Here is a 17,809-nt window from a genome sequence, read left to right as displayed (position 1 = left end):
AATACAAAACTTGCTTTCGTCTGAAAAGAGGACTTTGGACCACTGTGCAACTGTCCAGTGCTTCTTTTCCTTAGCCCAAGTCAGACGCCTCTTCCGTTGTCTTGAGTTCAGAAGTGGCTTGACCATGGGAATACGGCTATTGTAGCCCATTTCCCGGACACGTCTGTGAACAGTGACTTTTGATACCTGGACTCCAGCTTCAGTCCACTGTCTTTGAAGCTCCCCCAAATTCTGGAAGCGACTCTTCTTCACAATGCTGTTAAGGCTGCGGTCATCTCTCTTGGTTGTGCAGCGTTTCCTGCCACATTTCCCCCTTCCAACAGACTTTTTGTGGATGTGCTTTGAAACTGCACTCTGTGAACAGCTTGCTCTTTGAGAAATTTCTTTTTGTGTCTTACCCTCCTGATGGAGGGTGTCAATGACGGTCCTCTGGACAGCAGTCAGATCAGCAGTCTTCCCCATACTTGTGATTTAGTTTACTGAACCAAGCTGAGTGTTTTTCAAGGCTCAGGAAACCCTTGCAGGTGTTTCGAGTTAATTAGACGATTCAAGTGATTCGTTGAACACCCTACTAGTATACTTTTTCATGATATTCTAATATTTAGAGATAGGATATTTGAGTTTTCTTAAGCTGTATGCCATAATCAGCAATATTAAAATAATAAAAGGCTTGCAATATTTCAGTTGATTTGTAATGAATCCAGAATGTATGACATTTTTGTTTTTTTAATTGCATTACAGAAAATAAAGAACTTTATCACAATATTCTAATTTTCTGAGACAGTCCTGTAAGTGCAGTGGCGGCCGGTCCATAGGGGCGCTAGGGGCGCCGCCCCACTTCTTCCCACATAAAATTAAAAAAAAATATATATATTTTTTTTTAATTTTTAATTTAATTTTTAATAAAAAAGGTAAATATTATATAATTTGTATCAGTAAAATGTATAATCTACAATACAATCTCGTTTAAAATTGTGTTACGATGTCTAAAGTTACTGATAAGTCACATGTTTCCTGCCTGCCTGGCCTTGCCCATGTATCAACATCATTACCCTCTCTCGCCTGGGCGCTAAGAAATCAGCCTTCATCCAGTGCAGCAGCAGCCACTAGCAGCTGACTGTTGCGAAACATAATTTCAGCCAATCAGCGTCGTCAAATCTGATTTTGACCGGGCGCCAATGTCAGCGCCTGGTCCAATCTGTGAGTAGTTTGGACAGTGACTCGTATCCGGGTGACGCACTAGAGCAGAGGATGGCTTCGTGTGCAGGTGGAGTCTCCGGACCTCTGTCCCCACCCAATTCAGTTCAATAGCTAATCTCCAATCCTTTCGAAAGGAGAAGTTTGGGAGATAAACAGTTGCTAAAAGATCTTGGACCGGACCAACCCGATTTGAATATATCGCAGCAAGCTCGTGAAAAAAACAAAACCTATCAACGAGGCTTCTCACGTAGCTGGTACACCAGAAAGGCATGGCTAGCTGGATGCAAACAGGTGAATGCTGTCTTTTGTTTCCCATGCTTGCTCTTCAAACAGCCGGGGACAGATACGATGTGCCCGTGGACTGTGACGGGGGTGAACGATATGAAGCATTTGTCCGAAAAAATTTAAAAGCACGAGTGCACGAAGTTACATATGACAAGTACCTTCAAGCTAGCTATGCTAGGCAAAGCTAACATAGCCGCGCAGCTAGATCAAGGGTACAAGATCTCATTGAAAAAACACAATGAAGAAGTGGACAAGAATAGGCACGTCTTGTCTAAAATAATTGATTGTGTGGCATTTTGTGGGGGCTTTGACCTAGCTTTGCGTGGCCACGACGAGACTGACACATCCGACAACCCCGGCGTTTTTCGGGGTTTAGTTAATCTTCTGGCCTCGTTAGATAGCGTGTTGGAGGAGCACTTTAAAACGGCTACCGTTTTCAAAGACGGTGCAAAATGAACTTTTGGACTGCATGTTATCAGTTTGTAAAGACTACATTCTGGAGGAAGTAAAAAATGCCAGTTATTTACCTATTCAGGCGGATGAGACAACTGACATTTCCACCCACTGCCAGTTAGTGCTTGTGCTACGCTACATTGACCCGCATAACAACGTCCAGGAGCGTTTTTTTTAGTTCATCCCTCTTCAGAATGCAAATGCTGACACAGTTGCCACCGCGCTGATGGAGAGGCTGGGCACTATCCTCCCCGATGGACAACAGGGCAAACTAATCGCCCAAGCCTATGACGGTGCAGCAGTGATGAGGGGAGCTAAAGGTGGAGTTCAGCGGAAAGTGAAGGATGTGTACAGTAGTGCGCACTACATCCACTGCTATGCTCATCAGCTGAACCTCATTATGCAGCAGGCAACATCCCACATCCCCAAGATAAGAACATTTTTTTCAGACCTTGGTGGATTTGCTGCATTTTTCTCCAGGTCATTTAAGCGAACTGCGATCCTGGATCAAGTGGTGGCACACAGACTTCCTGCCACTTCCACAACAAGATGGAACTTTCACAGTCGTGCTGTTAACACTGTGTATGAGAACAAGGAGAACATCCTGAGGTGTTTCCAGACAATCAGAGACTCAGGTGACTTTGATCCCATAACAGTGAGAGAAGCCGGGGGCTTTGTGAGAATGATGGAAGATGAAGTTTTGAGCTTTTTCCTGACATTGTTCCACAAGATCATGCCACATGTAGACATGCTGTTTAGCCAACTGCAGAAGAGGAACATCGACTCTGTCTACATCACAGGACTCATCAAGAGGTTCACCAGCAGCATACAAACAATCAGGTAAATCATTATTTACAATGGCTGAGATGTGCTTATTATAGGAAATCTGTGAAACCTAAATGTGATTTAGCTGAACACAATAGACCAACTCATACATACTTACTGGAAATGTATATATTATATAACGTTTATAAGGTGTATATCTGACTACTATTTCAAATAGTCAAACCTAATTTGTCAATTCTTGCCACAATGAGTAATTGTACATGGTTACTTGGGGTTTGGATCAGGGACTCCATTCCTTCTGGTGAAAACAGTGGATCTGTGCAGCAGCTGCCCACAAAGAGGAGGGGACTTGGACATGAAGAGCAACAGCTGTTGGCTAGAGAGGTAAGCAGTAATAGGAACGTGTTCTATGACCAAAAGCTCCTTTCATAATATATAGATAATTTCATGTCACAATAATGATACATTTCACAAGAAAGCCCATTTTCTGTAAATTCAATAAATAGGTAGGCTAGTTAAAATATCCAAATGGAAAGGCCTATCGCTTATTACATTCTGAATTGTATATACTTAACAAGGCCTAAACTGCAAAAAGTGTCCCACAGTCTCTACATTTCAAAGGGGATCAAGACAGATCAGAAAAGGTTTAGGCCTTCAGAAGCAACCACAGTAGACAGAAAGGGCCCAACAATGAATGAATGAAGTGTAAACATAGCCATTAAATGTATATATTGTAGTGACTTAATTTTAAACAGTAATATTGTTCTGTTGACGCTCAGATAGATGTCCTGTTATTCTGATTCAGTTCCATTCACAAGAAAGCTCTTTGTTTGTTACACATCTTATGAGGGGACACTAATGATATTATGAGTGATAGATGTGAAAAGGTGATTCTGTTATTTATTATGTCTTGATTTTTTCATTGTGCATTATTTCATAGGTATGTGATACCATACTGAGTCACGCAAAGGAGAGATTTTCCTTCACCAAACACCTCATCAGCTCCACCCTCCTGCAAGGAGACCTGTTCCAGCAGCACAGCCGAACATTCCCTGAAGCAGCGCTGGAAACAACTGTGGAAGCCTACCCTCGACTGGACAGGGCAAAGCTCAAGACGGAACTGTCCCTCGTCTATGAAAATGACCATTTCAGGGCTTGCAGTGGTGCTGTTACTCTGCTCCAGTTCTTTATTGACAACAATCTCCAGGAGACATTCACAGAGACTGTCAGTCTTCTGAAGATTCTGGTAACCACACCCATGGCTACGGCTGAGGCAGAGAGGTGCTTTTCCACTCTGAAAAGAATAAAGACTTTCTTGAGGAACAGCATGACACAGGATCGCCTGAATGCTCTGGCTATGCTGTCAATTGAGAAAAACTCATTATGAGCATTCCTGACTTCAACACCAGAGTCATTGAGAGGTTTGCCACTCAGAAGGAGAGAAGGGCAAAATTCCTCTACAAATAAAGAGACACACACACACACACACACACACACACACACACACACACACGCACACGCACATGCACACACACACACACACACACACACACACACACACACACACACACACACACACACACACACACACACACACAGCAAACATAGATGGCCGACCCTTAAATCAATGCGTTTCATTAGAGAGACAATTAAACGGCCGCAGAATGTTGTGAAGTTACTTTTGGATACCTAAGATGTTTTGTTCAACCACAAAGTCCAGGAACATTAGGACTGTTGGAAACCTGTTGCGTTCGACTCATTTTCCCCAGAGGAAGTCGTTTCTTGTTTCCTTTTGTTTTCGTCTTTTTGCTGCCTGTTGCACATTTGTTATTCAAAGCAGTAAAAAAGGTGCTATAGGCCAATAAGCTGGATATCACTTTATATGTAGAGAGGAGGTTTCCCATGGTTGTGTTAGAAGTTTATTAATAAGTGGGCATTTATCACAGAAGTGATTGTTCTGTCTCCACCTTTGTTGCATTGTCTGTGATGTATTTTCCAACGGTTATAGCTCCTCCTGTCCTGTCCCAGCAACACTACACGGTTTGCAGCTCCACCACATTTTTGGTTTATCTTCGGTGTCGCTTAAAATCTGCTTCCCATCGGACTAAAACCTCCATGTAATCTGAAGACAGATACTTGAAGTTATTTAAACTTTTCTTGCTCTAGCCTTGCCAGTTACATTGTACAAATATATTATCATTATGCTAACTGGTTGTTTGTGTTAGACGATGTAGCTTTTTCATTTCTGAGTTATTGCTATATGTAAATAAGCCTGTTTGTAAATAATCCTCAAGAGAAACAAAGAAAAAACAATGTATGACATGCCTTGGTTAATGTGTTTTTTCTTTTTGTATAAATCTTATACAAATGTAAAGCTCTACTTTTTTTTTTAATTGCATTTATTCACAGTTCAGTTTGAAATGCTGTAGTGACTTGTATTTAACCACTTACATATTTATAATTAATGCTACTGAAAAGATGCTATTAATGACCAGAAACACATTTTCAAAAGTTTTTATATCCCACATGCAGTTCACTGTAAAGCCACTTGGTGGAGGTGTTGGGTCAAACATGAACAGTTTTAAGAAAGAAAAAAACAAAGACCAGTTCTGAGAATACAAATTCCTAGTACAGTGGTAGATGTTCAGGTTGATAAATAATATTTTCCACAAAAAAAGTAATATATTACACTACTTCGTTACTCTAGTCTCTACATAAAGCTTCGCACTGGAACACACCGCAAAGACTTCAGCCGAGCACGTACGAACTGCGCATGCGTGAGTGGCAATAACTCTCCTTACCAGCAGGCGGCGGTAGTGTGTATTCGTCACTCAAAACAGGCAACAATCCGAAAACAGAGAAGAATACCGACTACGTGATTCACGTAGTCTGTTCTTCTTCTCTGTTTTCCGGTTGTTTTCTATTTGTTTATATCTGTGTGTGTTAGCTTCACCTTAGCATGTGTTCTTTGCAGGTGTGTTGAGGTTTGATTATGCCTGATTTTAGTAAGTAAGGAAGTAACGCGTTTCGGGGCAGTGTTAGTAACTGTAGTGTGGTTACTGAATTATAAAAGTAGCGCGTTACACTACTCCGTTACCGACAACATTTTTTTTACTCACTATGTCAACAGCCCCACCAAAAATATTTTCCACCAGCCGCCACTGTAAGTATGTAATAAAAGTGTGTGTTGTGTAACCATGAAGGTTTTTCTTACACTTACCCTGCCTTTTGTTGGACATGATGTTGCATATAGTCTGCCGTCCTCTGCTGTACAAACAGGAGTATGTGTTAGGAACATAGAGGCCCAATCCCAAACCACTCCCTCGACCCTACCCCTCCGTGACGGAGTGAACTCCGTCTGTAGCCACACTCGCAGCTCAACGAGGCTCCCTCCTGTCAGATGGAGGGAGTAAGTACAGCAGCAAGCTTTGGGACGGCCTCCCCTCTCTCCGGCAGAAACAGGAAATGCCGTAACTGTATGTAACAATGGTTTCAAATCAGCATCTCTTAGACAAAAAATGTAAATTAATAACTCAAATAAAACTCCAAACATATTTCATTGTGTTTTAGTTTTAAACCTGATGTTTATAAGCTTCTTAGTTTTTGCAACAGTCTGTAAATATACACAACTTGATAATAAAATGCACACATTTACCTTTTTCTATACTAAACAAAGGTATGATCCTAAGTTAAAAACATATGAGGTTATCATGAGGTTGTTAACATCGCAGTTTATCAGTGGATGTTTTCTGGAACTACTTGTAAACAGCGTGTTTCCTGACGGACACACACAGCGTGACTCCGGTCAGGTAGAGACCGGTCTCAAGTCAGCACCGCTGCAGACTCGCTGTTTGAGGGCTTGATAGCCCACTCCCCCTCCACACTGCTCCACACTCGTTGGTTGGGAACAGCCCTCAATATGGCGGACCCTCCGCGTGAACGCGCAAACGGAGGGGTAGGGTGGGGGGGAAGGGTGTAGGGTGCGGTTTGGGAATGGGCCAGACTGTATGAACAGGAGGCATGAAGTCTAAAGAAAGGCACTGTTATGTGCAAGGGTCTGCAAAAGACACACAATCATAAAGGAAGTAAAGGTATTTTATGTTGTAATATAATGAATGGTACATTATATTGACCTTATCTGGGAGCTGAACCCCTCTCTGACCCCCTCCTCTCTGGCTTTCTCTCGTGCTGGACACAGACATATCCTGTGGGGGCCAGTAGGGGGCGCTGTGGTGACACCATGAGGGCTTCCTGCCCCCAGCCTGCAGAGGACACAGGAGCCTCATCCCAATACCCCTCCTCGACTCCTCCTTTCCCTCACTCTCGTCCCTTCCTTGCATCTTAGCTCCGCCTCCGTAAGATGCGAGCGAGAGACACGAGGAAGTCACGCAAGGACAGAGGAGCCCTCAGGTAGCTTAATTGGGATGTCCTCGTTCACTCAAACATCATTCTTAAATGACGTCTGTTAATGATGACATGTGCACAGCTGTCTCCCCTCTCATCGGGCTTAACTGAATAACCCTTTAGAACCGGCCCATTTCTGGTTAAATATTTATTTAAATGAATGAATCTTTCTCTTGTTAGCCTCATCCCAAAACCCCTCCTTGACTCCTCTCTTCCCCTACTCCGGGACTTGACCCGGAAATCGATCAAGACACACGCCATTTTGAAGGACGTTCCAATAGCTGAAATTCACATGGAGGAGTCGAGGAGGGGTGAGGGAGGAGGGTTGCGGGAGGAGACGAAAGGGAGGATACACGCGAGCAGACTACGCAGAAGTGTTTTCACTACTAGCGTATAAAAGCCCCGCCCCCACCTTCACAGCTGGTCGACTTCAACAGAGGAAAACCGACAACTAGAAGATGAGTGGAAAAGCGTCACATAAATGTATAAGTGCTCCCAGCTCCGTGGGAATTATTATGTGCAATTCATTTCTAAAAGGCTTCCACATTACTATAATTATATTTGTATTTAAATGTAGGCAACATTTTACACCAAAACGGAACACAAAAGCAGGACCAACCATCATTGAATTCCTTGACTAACAAGAGAAAGATTCATTCATTTAAATAAATATTTAACAACAGATGGGCCGGTTCTAAGGGGTTATTCAGTTAAGCCCGATGAGAGGGGATACAGCTGTGCACATGTCATCATTAACAGACGTCGTTTAAAAGTGACGTTTGAGTGAACGAGGACATCCCAATGAATATCTGAGGACTCCTCTGTCCTCACGTCACCTCCTCGTGTCTCTCGCTCGCATTTTACGGAGGCGGAGCTAAGACGCAAGGAAGGGAAGCGAGTGAGGGAAAGGAGGAGTCGAGGGGGGGTATTGGGATGAGGCTAAGGAATTCATTAGCCTCATCCCAATACCCCTCCTTGATTCCTCTCTTCCCCTCCTCCGGGACTTGACCCGGAAATCGATCAAGACACGCCATTTTGAAGGACGTCCCAATAGCTGAAATGCACACGGAGGAGTCGAGGAGGGGTGAGGGAGGAGGGGTGCGGGAGGAGACGAAAGGGAGGTTACACGAGAGCAGACTACGCGTAAGTGTTTTCACTACTCGCGTATAAAAGCCCCGCCCCCACCTTCACAGATGGTCCATTTCAACAGAGGAAAACCGACAATAGTTAGGGAAAGTTAGGTATTTTTTTGGCCATATCGTGAAATAATTTATTACCAATAGCTTTTTTTACCATATGTCCCTATAGGTGTCTAGTAACATCTCCCAATTTATCCACAGCCAAATCCTCTGGGAATCGCCTTGAGAGCCAATCAAAGTTGGGGTGCCCAGAGGGCCTGGGTAAAAATAGTGAAAACATTTTTTCTACCAAAAGTGACTTTTGAGATGTCTAACTATGGTTTTTTAGGGGTGCTGAATCTATCCCAGCCATTAGTTTTGAGTCAAAATGACTCCTTAACCCTGAAATATTGATCTGTCAAATTTAACCTATGGATTTGGGGTGAAAAATGTATTCTACACATTGAATAATCCACTCTGAATTTAAAAGACACTACAGTAATGACATCTGCTAGGTACGTGCTCAGTATAATTACTTCTCTGCACGTGGAGAATATCAAGGTAGAGGTATTTTGCAGCTGCTTTTATTCAAAGCGTGCAGATTGAACCCAGGCCTCCCGTATACCAGTCGAAGACACTAACCACTGCTCCAACACGCCCACAACAAAGTTACTTTCTGACATGGTAAGTAAATAATTTTGCTTTCTAAAGTTTAGTTGGCTATACATTTATTTATAGGCCCATGCATCATTTTTATCTCTTAGTTACAGCCTAAAATGAATGTTGCTAGCTAGCATCCAGCTTAAGTTAGCTAACATTAGGCTAATATCAAATCTAGTACCTTAGCTAAATAAACCATTATAAATAGTCTCTGTGTCATTGATCAACATTAATTGTGTTGTAAATTGTGTCATTTTATAGTGGGCTCACTATATGATTCAAAGTGAGATTATTGTTCATAGTTACACATAATCTATTAATGTGGCTGTGTGGACCCATTCTGCATGATATGTTTGATAAGTCTTGCCTTTGCCTTGCCTTGCCTAGTAAACAAAAAGAAAAAGTAATTGTTCACCGAGCTGTCTTGTCTTTTTAGGACAGTATGGAAGTTGATACCACAAATTGTCATGGTTTGAGGTGCTTCATCTGTGGTGGTCCTGGGACTGAAATGCAAAAACTCTCAAAAGTCACTCACAAAGGTTATCAGCAGCTATTATCTTATTCTGAGATCGTAGATGATGCAATGCTGATCAACAGACTACATGAGGACTGGAATGATGGAGATGACCCCAAGCTGAAGTACCATTTGGATTGTAGAACCGAGTTGTACCATCGTTCGAGAAGTGTATCCATTGCGAAACGTTCAGGTTTTCTTTTTCATTATGTCAATGTTGTTGCCACTTTCTGTCAATCATTCCGTTCAACTCATCATTTCAATCCAATACATTTTGTGGCATGAATAAAAGCTCACGAAATTGTCTTTCATCCATCCAAAGGACAAGATGCTCAAGACCAACGATCAGACAGGATGAAAAGACGCAGCGTACTGTCTGGGCCAAGTACTTCAAGTGCTGGTAGCTCCACATTCCAAACCCCATCAGCACACCTGGTCTACCGTGATGTTTGTATCCTCTGCAATAAGAGCATCAATGTTGAAATGCTTGTAAAATACCCTAGTAAGTTGCCTGTCTTCTACATTCTCATGAATGAGTTTGAAAGGTCTTTCTTTTTTTTCAAATTAAAACTCTCTTTAGTAAATCATATATGTGGCTATAACCCAGACACAGCCCGGAAGTTGTATCGTGCACCTGACAATCGCTTCCAGGACAGACTGAAAAGGAATTTGTTGGAGACAGCTGTGAGACGAGGAGATGCCTGGGGAGTTGAAGTTGCTGGTCGCCTGTCTGGAATAATAGATTTGGTAGCTGAAGAGGCACTGTATCATCTTCGGTGCAGGTCCCAGTTCGAGAACCCAGTTACAAACTCTGGGGTAATATATTTTTTTCAAGACCAGAAGTCCCAGACTCTGTAGACAAGGTTCTGAAGCCAATCATTTCAATTAAAAGTTGTTTTTCCCCCACAGGTCGGACGGCCTACAGATGAGGAGAGGCAGTTGCTGTTTGAGAAACTGTGCAAATGGATGGATGAAGAAGTGGAGCATGGTGTAACAAGTCTCGCTGAGATCCACATGAAGATGGAAGAACTTGACCCCACGGAGGACAAAAGTCTCACATATGGACGGATGTATCTTAAAAAAAAGCTTCAGGAACATTATGAGGAGTCTCTCTGTTTCACATTAGATGAGGGAGGAAGATTCATTGTGTGGCTAAAAGACACTACAGAGGCAATCCTCCGAGACTACCATCAGCAGGTCATCAACCCCTCACAAACCATGGATGATTCTGCACTTAAAGACCTCATAATTTCCACTGCCATTCATCTGATCTGTGGAGACTTGGCAAGAGTTTCACTCGACACAAAGCAGTATCCCTCAGTAGACAGCATGACCAATACACAGAGCCAACTTGCTCTGATTCCTGACAGCCTCAAGCAGTTGCTGAAGGCAATTGTAAAAACTGACGAAAAGGTGGCAATGTGGGGACAGAACCTGCTGAAAGCATACCGCCCTCGATCAGGAGTTATGCCCTCCCAACTTGGACTTACAATTCAGCTTGACCACATGTTTGGATCAAAGTGGTTGATTGACCGTATTCATCACTTAGGATACTCTGAATCATATGTTGAGCTCCATCACTACAAGTATTGTTACTTGAACGTGAAAAATGGATGTGGTAGCATGGACCAGGATACCATAATCACAGATGAAGATGGTATAGATGTTGTGGAGCATGAGGAAGCAGAGGTCGATGCAGTCCTATCTGCAGAACAGCCAGAGGAGCAAGAGGAGAGTGGTTCTGGAATGCATGAAGAGAATCAGCAAACATTTGCCCTCTTTGTTCCTGCCGATAGCACTGTTCATCAATGTGTTGGTGATAATATAGATCTCAACATTGCCTCACTACAAGGAAACACAGCATTCCATGCAATGGGCATGATCAGAGTAACTTCTCCTGCTCCAGCAACAAGACAACATGAGCTTCACACAACCATACCAAGGAGGAACATGGCAGTTGAGGAAAAGGTAGCAACTCTCAAAGCAACAGAGGTGAAAATACTGTCCTTTGTACCAAAAAACAAAGCAGGATTGGCAGACATCCGTTTGGTTCCCATAGCTGATCTCCACCAAGACCCTCCGGTTTTGAAGTCAGGGGACATTGGTTGGATGGCAGGATGGGCTATCAAGAATTACAACGCCACATTTGAACATCCGAACTGGAATGGCTTCATGAAATCCATACATCAAACTGAATGCAGGAAAAAGTCCCTCATTGAGTTTCTTCCAATCATTGAGGGTGACCCAAACGAGTACAGAACCATCTACACTACTCTAATGGAGTGCCTACGCAGCGGTCAGTCTCCTGCTGTCATCACATTTGACATGCCAATATGGCTGAAAGCAACTCAGATAGTTCTCCAGTCTGACTTGCCCATCATCACTAGACTAGGAGGGTTTCATCTCCTGAAAAGCTTCCTGGGCTCTATTGGGGTTATTATGGCAGACTCAGGGCTGCAAGAGCTGATACAGCTAGTTTACCCAGGCAGCAACACTGCAGAACACATTCTCTCAGGCAGGGCTTATGCTAAGGCCATCCGGTTCCACCTTCTTGCATCAGCGGCAATTACCAAGTTTTTGCTGAAAGATGTTGCGTTCAGCGAGCAGGACTATGAAGACATGGAGAACTTCATCAGGACTGCAAAAGAAATGAAAAGAGGTAATTTGACCTTTCCCTAATCTGTGTCTCAAACTATCTCGGAGTATGCCGAATTATATTTTCTCATTATGTAGTAATACAATTAAAACTGTCTATCTCTAACAGGTTCCATGGACACACCAAGGATAGTCACTGTGTTCAAGGAGAGGATGGAGGAGAGGTTGAAGACTTTGTCTAAGGCTGGAAGAACACCTGCACTCTGGGTCTGGTACTATGGCAGAATCGATCTAATCAAGGTATTTATCAGGAGTGAGCGTGTCCCAGACCACACAGGTCACCTCAGCTGCATCATTGGAATGCTGAACACCTTTGCAGCAGCAGGGCACCATCAGTACGCAAAGGGAGCAAGGCTCTATGTACAACTAATGCAGCAGCGACAGGACTGTCCCATGTTCCATGAAACTCTGTCCAAGTTTACTGTGTATGGCAACCATGTAGTCCGGTTCTCAGACCATGAGTGGTCAGGCACATGGACTGACATCACAATAGAAACCACACTCATGCGTGAGGCCAAATCCTCAGGTGGTTTAAGCAGAGGGCGGTTCCGGAACAAATCTGCTCACAAGTGTTGGGTTCAGACTCTCAACCACTTCTCATTCATTCACCAGGAGCTTGAAGGAGTAATGAACAAACGTAGGGTACCTATCCACACAGACATCACAAAAGCCCAGATGGAGAAAGACAATGACTCTGTTAATGCCATAGTTGGATGGTTGGAGGAAGTCAACCCCTTTGATTCCATACGGGACAGTAAGACCCTGGTATCTTTCTCGACGGGGTTCAGCAGCACTCCTGGGGACTCAGTCAATGCTGATCAGGCAGAGGAGGTTGGCAGAGCCATACAGGCCAAGATGGATGGGAAAACTGTTCTGGATGCAATGGAAACCAAGCACAAGGTCAAGTCATTGGCAAGCCTCAGATCTGCTCCTAAAATCAATGGAGAGAAGCTAATCACTGACTCACTCAAGCTCTTCAACCGCCTCATCATCATTAGTGAGCGTGAAGTCAAGACCAAAGAAGCTTTGCGCTTTGAGTTGACGCCAACACCAATGTCTCTATTTGACAAGAATCAGAAGTTGCGAAAGCCAGACAAGGCTGCCCTAGCAAAGTTCCTGAAGGCTTTTGTGGAGCCTGTTGAAAAACTAACCTGCACAAGCCTGGTGGTTGATGGCGGTTGGCTCCTGCACAGCGTCAAATGGGAGGCTAACCTCACGTGGAAGGACATCACTGAGAGCTACCTCCGGTTTGTGATGTCCATGGGTAGCCAGCACGTCCGGATCACTGTGGTCTTTGATGGATATGGTAGCTCCACCAAGGACCATGACCACCTGAGACGAACCAAGAATGCATGCTGTGACATTCAGATTCGTCCAGACTTAAAAAACATCATTCCGCGGGAAAGGTTTCTTGACAACAAGAACAACAAGGCTCAGCTCATTCTGCTCCTTGCTGAGACCTTCCAAAGAGCTAGGATCAGTGTTCAACTATGCTCTGATGATGCTGACACCTCCATCGTGTCTGCAGCACTAAATGAGGCAATAGAGTCTTCTGTTGAGGTGAGGGCTGAGGACACAGACGTCCTGGTTATGCTGGTCCATCATAGGGCAAACCACCCGGTCTTCCTCACGACAGCTAAAGATACATCTTATGATGTCAGAAAGATTCGAGAGGCACTCCCGGAGAGGTACCGTAAATACCTTATATTCCTACATAGCTTCTCTGGCTGTGATACTGTATCAGCAATTTCTGGGTTTAGCAAACCAACGTTGCTCAGCAAGCTCTGCCAGACTGACAAATCAGAGCGGGCCATGGATGTGTTCTGTGACATCAGAGCCAAGAAAAGTGACATCATCGAAGCTGGCTGCGAACTGTTCAAGAACATATTCCGTGGTAATCCATCTGGAGATTTGGAAGATTTAAGATTTGATATCTTCAGCAAGCGGGCGGCAGCTGGGAGCATCAAGCCTGAGAAACTGCCTCCAACTACAGGAGCTGCAGCACAGCACTCACTGCGGGCATATCTCCAGACCAGAGATTGGCTAATGCTACAAAGTCCATCTTTGGATGTCCTTGAGTATGGATGGAAACAAGGAAAACATGGTTATGAACCAGTCCCTACAACAGATCCCATGGCACCAGATTACCTTCTGAAGTTAGTCTGCTGCAACTGCGCAGGTGACTGTGGCACTCTCAGGTGCTGCTGTAAAAAGCAAGGAGTCAAATGTATTTCTGCTTGTGGGAACTGTCATGGTAACTCTTGCCAGAACATCAACCAGCCAGATGATAATAATAGTGAGGGAGATGCAGGGGAGTTTGATGAGGTTTGTTAAAATGTCAACTAATAACGCTAGTTTTGATTTGCAATTGTTCAATAAAACCACTTTTTATGGATTGTTTATGGAGTTGGAGTCATTTTTACTCAAAACCAATGACTGGGACAGATTCAGCACCCCTAAAAACCCCTAGTTAGACATCTCAAAAGTCACTTTTGGTAGAAACATTTTTTTCACTATTTTTACCCACGCCCTATGGGCACCCTAACTTTGATTGGCTCTCAAGGCAATTCCCAGAGGATTTGGCTGTGGATAAATCGGGAGGTGTTACTAGACACCTATAGGAACATATGGTAAAAAAAGCTATTGGTAATAAATTATTTCACGATATGGCTAAAAAAATACCTAACTTTCCCTAACTACAACTGGAAGATGAGTGGAAAAGCGTCACATAAATGTATAAGATCTCACAGCTCCGTGGGAATTATTATGTGCAATTCATTTCTAAAAGGCTTTCACATTACTATAATTATATATTTATTTAAATCTATGCTACATTTTACACCAAAACGGAACACAAAAGCAGGACCAACCATCATACATTGAATTCCTTGACTAACAAGAGAAAGATTCATTCATTTAAATAAATGTTTAACAACAAATGGGCCGGTTCTAAAGGGTTATTCAGTTAAGCCCGATGAGAGGGGATACAGCTGTGCACATGTCATCATTAACAGACGTCGTTTAAGAGTGACGTTTGAGTGAACGAGGACATCCCAATTAATACCTGAGGACTCCTCTGTCCTCGCGTCACCTCCTCGTGTCCCTTGCTCGCATCTTACGGAGGCAGAGCTAAGATGCAAGTAAGGGACGCGAGTGAGGGAAAGGAGGAGTCGAGGAGGGGTATTGGGATGAGGCTAATGTATGATGCTGGTCCTGCTTTTGTGTTCCGTTTTGGTGTAAAATGTAGCCTACATTTGATTGTATGAACTATGAAAAGATCTTAAAATCAATACAAATGTATTTATTATAAACGTTAGTGCTTAACATCTATCACTGTGTATATCACCATTCAAACATCTTTTAAAAGTTGAACAACCCTTAGCAAAAAAATCTATAGAATACTATAGAAAAATCTATGGACGAATTCTATAGAAACTTTCTGTAGAATACAACAGGATTTTTGTGGATATACTATAGAAATTTTACTATAGATTCTGGGAAATAATCTATATATACTATAGAAAAATCTATGGATGAATTCTAGAGACATTTTCTGTAGAATACTACAGGATTTTTGCGGATATACTATAGACATTTTACTATAGATTCTGGGAAATAATCTATAGAATACTATAGAAAAATCTATGTTCGAATTCTATAGAAATCTTCTGTAGAATACTACAGGATTTTTGCGGATATACTATAGAAATGTTACTATAGATTCTGGGAAATAATCTATAGAATTCTATAGTACTATAGAAAATATATACTGTGTAGATGTTTTTTTTGTAGAAAACAATCTATAAAATCCTATAGAAAACCCCATGGATGCTTTCTATAGAACTTTTCTGTAGAATACCATTCTGTAGAATACTATAGAATTTGTGACCTATATTCTATAGAATCTGTGGACAGTTCTATAGAACTTCTTTGAAGAATACTATAGAATGTTTGCAGATATTCTATAGAATTTACCTATGGTTTTGACTATAGATTCTGCCAAATAATCTATAGAAAAATCTATTGATGTTTCTATAGAATTTCTGTAGAATATACTGCAGGATATTGGCAGATATTCTACAGAATTTACCTATGGATTCTACTATAGATTCTGCAAAATAATCTATAGAAAAATCTATTAAGATTCTATAGAATTTCTCTGTAGAATATGCTGCAGTATAGTGGCAAATATTCTATAGAATTCATCTATGAATTTTACTATAGATTCCACCAAATAATCTATAGAATCCTATAGAAAATTGCTATTGTTTTCTATAAAATTGTTCTGCAGAACAGTACAGGATTGGTGTAGAAATTCTATAGTTCAGCAGTACTGTTACTTTACATTACTGTTATTTTACAGAAGACCAAACACCTTCAATAAAGTGCTAACACTTGCTCAAGTTTGTAAAATAACCATTTTATTTTGGAAGCAAGTGCTGTAAACAGCTCAAACAGTTTAAATCATTTCAAACTTTAGCTTGCATTGTTTGTTTAGATTTAATGTTTAAAGACAGTATGTAATGTTAAACCTATAGAAGTACAATCTAAACACAACATTTAATTATTCATTTTTTGTAGAATTACAGTACCGACCTTAAATGAAACACACATTTTAATATGTAAACTACTGTGTGTGTGTGTGTGTGTGTGTGTGTGTGTGTGTGTGTGTGTGTGTGTGTGTGTGTGTGTGTGTGTGTGTGTGTGTGTGTGTGTGTGTGTGTGTGTGTGTGTGTGTGTGTGTGTGTGTGTGTGTGTGTGAGATTGAGATGACATATATATACAGTGTATTACTAAGTCAAATAAAAATATACCACACCAGTAAAGTTCAATGAATGACAGTCAATCACCGGACAACAATCCTCCTCCAAATTGGCAGTAATCAGCTCGATCCTTGGTGCATCTGGGGTGGAACAAAAAACAGGGAAAAAGGACACTATGATTCACTGGAAAGTCATTAAAAGCAGGATGACCATTTCTTAAAACAAACTTAATTGAAATAGTCTGTATCGATATTTGCTACTATTACACATTTGGGAAATGTGAACACAGAGTACTGTCAGCTTTGAGAGTGCTAGTTGTTAAATGTTTAGCAATAAAATGCCCCGTCAGAAAAATTTGAATCACCAACAGAAGGAAGATATGGATTCACAAATCTGGACACCAAGCCCCCAGGACTTTGGCTGGATTCGAGATGACACACATATTCAGGGGTCTTACACCTTTTCCAAAGTCAAATTCAAGCACTTTTCAAGGTGCATTTTCAAGGTGCATTTTCAAGCATCTTACAGCTGTTGTAAATTACATATTTATATACACATAAGTAGTAAGATTCATCCCACTTTCATCTCATTAGTATGCATAGAGGGTGACAGGTGCTGTGACAGGTCACACCTCTACCTACTTATGCTAATGAGCTAAGTCCCGCCTCCCTTTGTTCGAGGTGTGAGATCTCAAGTAGGTGTGATATCCTAAGTAGGTGTGAGATCCGTCGATAGGAGGGGGTTGATGTGTATTCACAGGTGTGAAAAGCCCCCACTGTTGCGCCTTATGGTGTATCATAAAAAATGTTTCAATCACATTAGTATGCATAAAAAGTGACAGGTGGGCCCGCCCCCAAGTCTATTAAAACAAAATGCCGCTTCCATCACATTAGTATGCATAAAAGTGACAGAAGGGCCCGCCCCAATTATGTGATGTCAGAAGACCGAGGGGGTGGAGTGAGATAAAAAAA

The 17,809-nt window shown here is 42.1% G+C and overlaps 2 protein-coding genes across 4 annotated transcripts; both read left to right on the top strand.

The window, feature by feature from the left end:
• The first annotated feature begins 866 nt into the window (after positions 1-866).
• Positions 867-5,556, top strand: LOC307019629 (zinc finger MYM-type protein 1-like). Its single transcript, XM_079650625.1, has 3 exons — positions 867-2,778; positions 3,009-3,108; positions 3,665-5,556. The coding sequence occupies exons 1-3, from the start codon at positions 2,165-2,167 to the stop codon at positions 4,109-4,111; spliced, it is 1,161 nt and encodes a 386-aa protein (XP_079506751.1). The 5' UTR covers positions 867-2,164; the 3' UTR covers positions 4,112-5,556.
• Positions 5,557-8,359: 2,803 nt separating this feature from the next.
• On the top strand, positions 8,360-14,475 carry LOC307020122 (uncharacterized protein). 3 transcript variants are annotated; one of them, XM_079651279.1, is made up of 5 exons: positions 8,360-9,613; positions 9,743-9,922; positions 10,028-10,236; positions 10,330-12,079; positions 12,185-14,475. In XM_079651279.1, the coding sequence occupies exons 1-5, from the start codon at positions 9,349-9,351 to the stop codon at positions 14,407-14,409; spliced, it is 4,629 nt and encodes a 1,542-aa protein (XP_079507405.1). In that variant the 5' UTR covers positions 8,360-9,348; the 3' UTR covers positions 14,410-14,475. The 3 variants fall into 3 exon arrangements, with proteins under 3 accessions (XP_079507405.1, XP_079507404.1, XP_079507403.1); XM_079651278.1 differs by having other exon boundaries at positions 10,001-10,236; XM_079651277.1 differs by having other exon boundaries at positions 9,743-10,236.
• Positions 14,476-17,809: the final 3,334 nt, after the last annotated feature.

Source organism: Notothenia rossii, assembly GCF_949606895.1.
Source record: "Notothenia rossii genome assembly, chromosome: 9".
NCBI lineage: Eukaryota > Metazoa > Chordata > Actinopteri > Perciformes > Nototheniidae > Notothenia > Notothenia rossii.
This window is presented reverse-complemented; position numbering and strand designations above follow the sequence as displayed.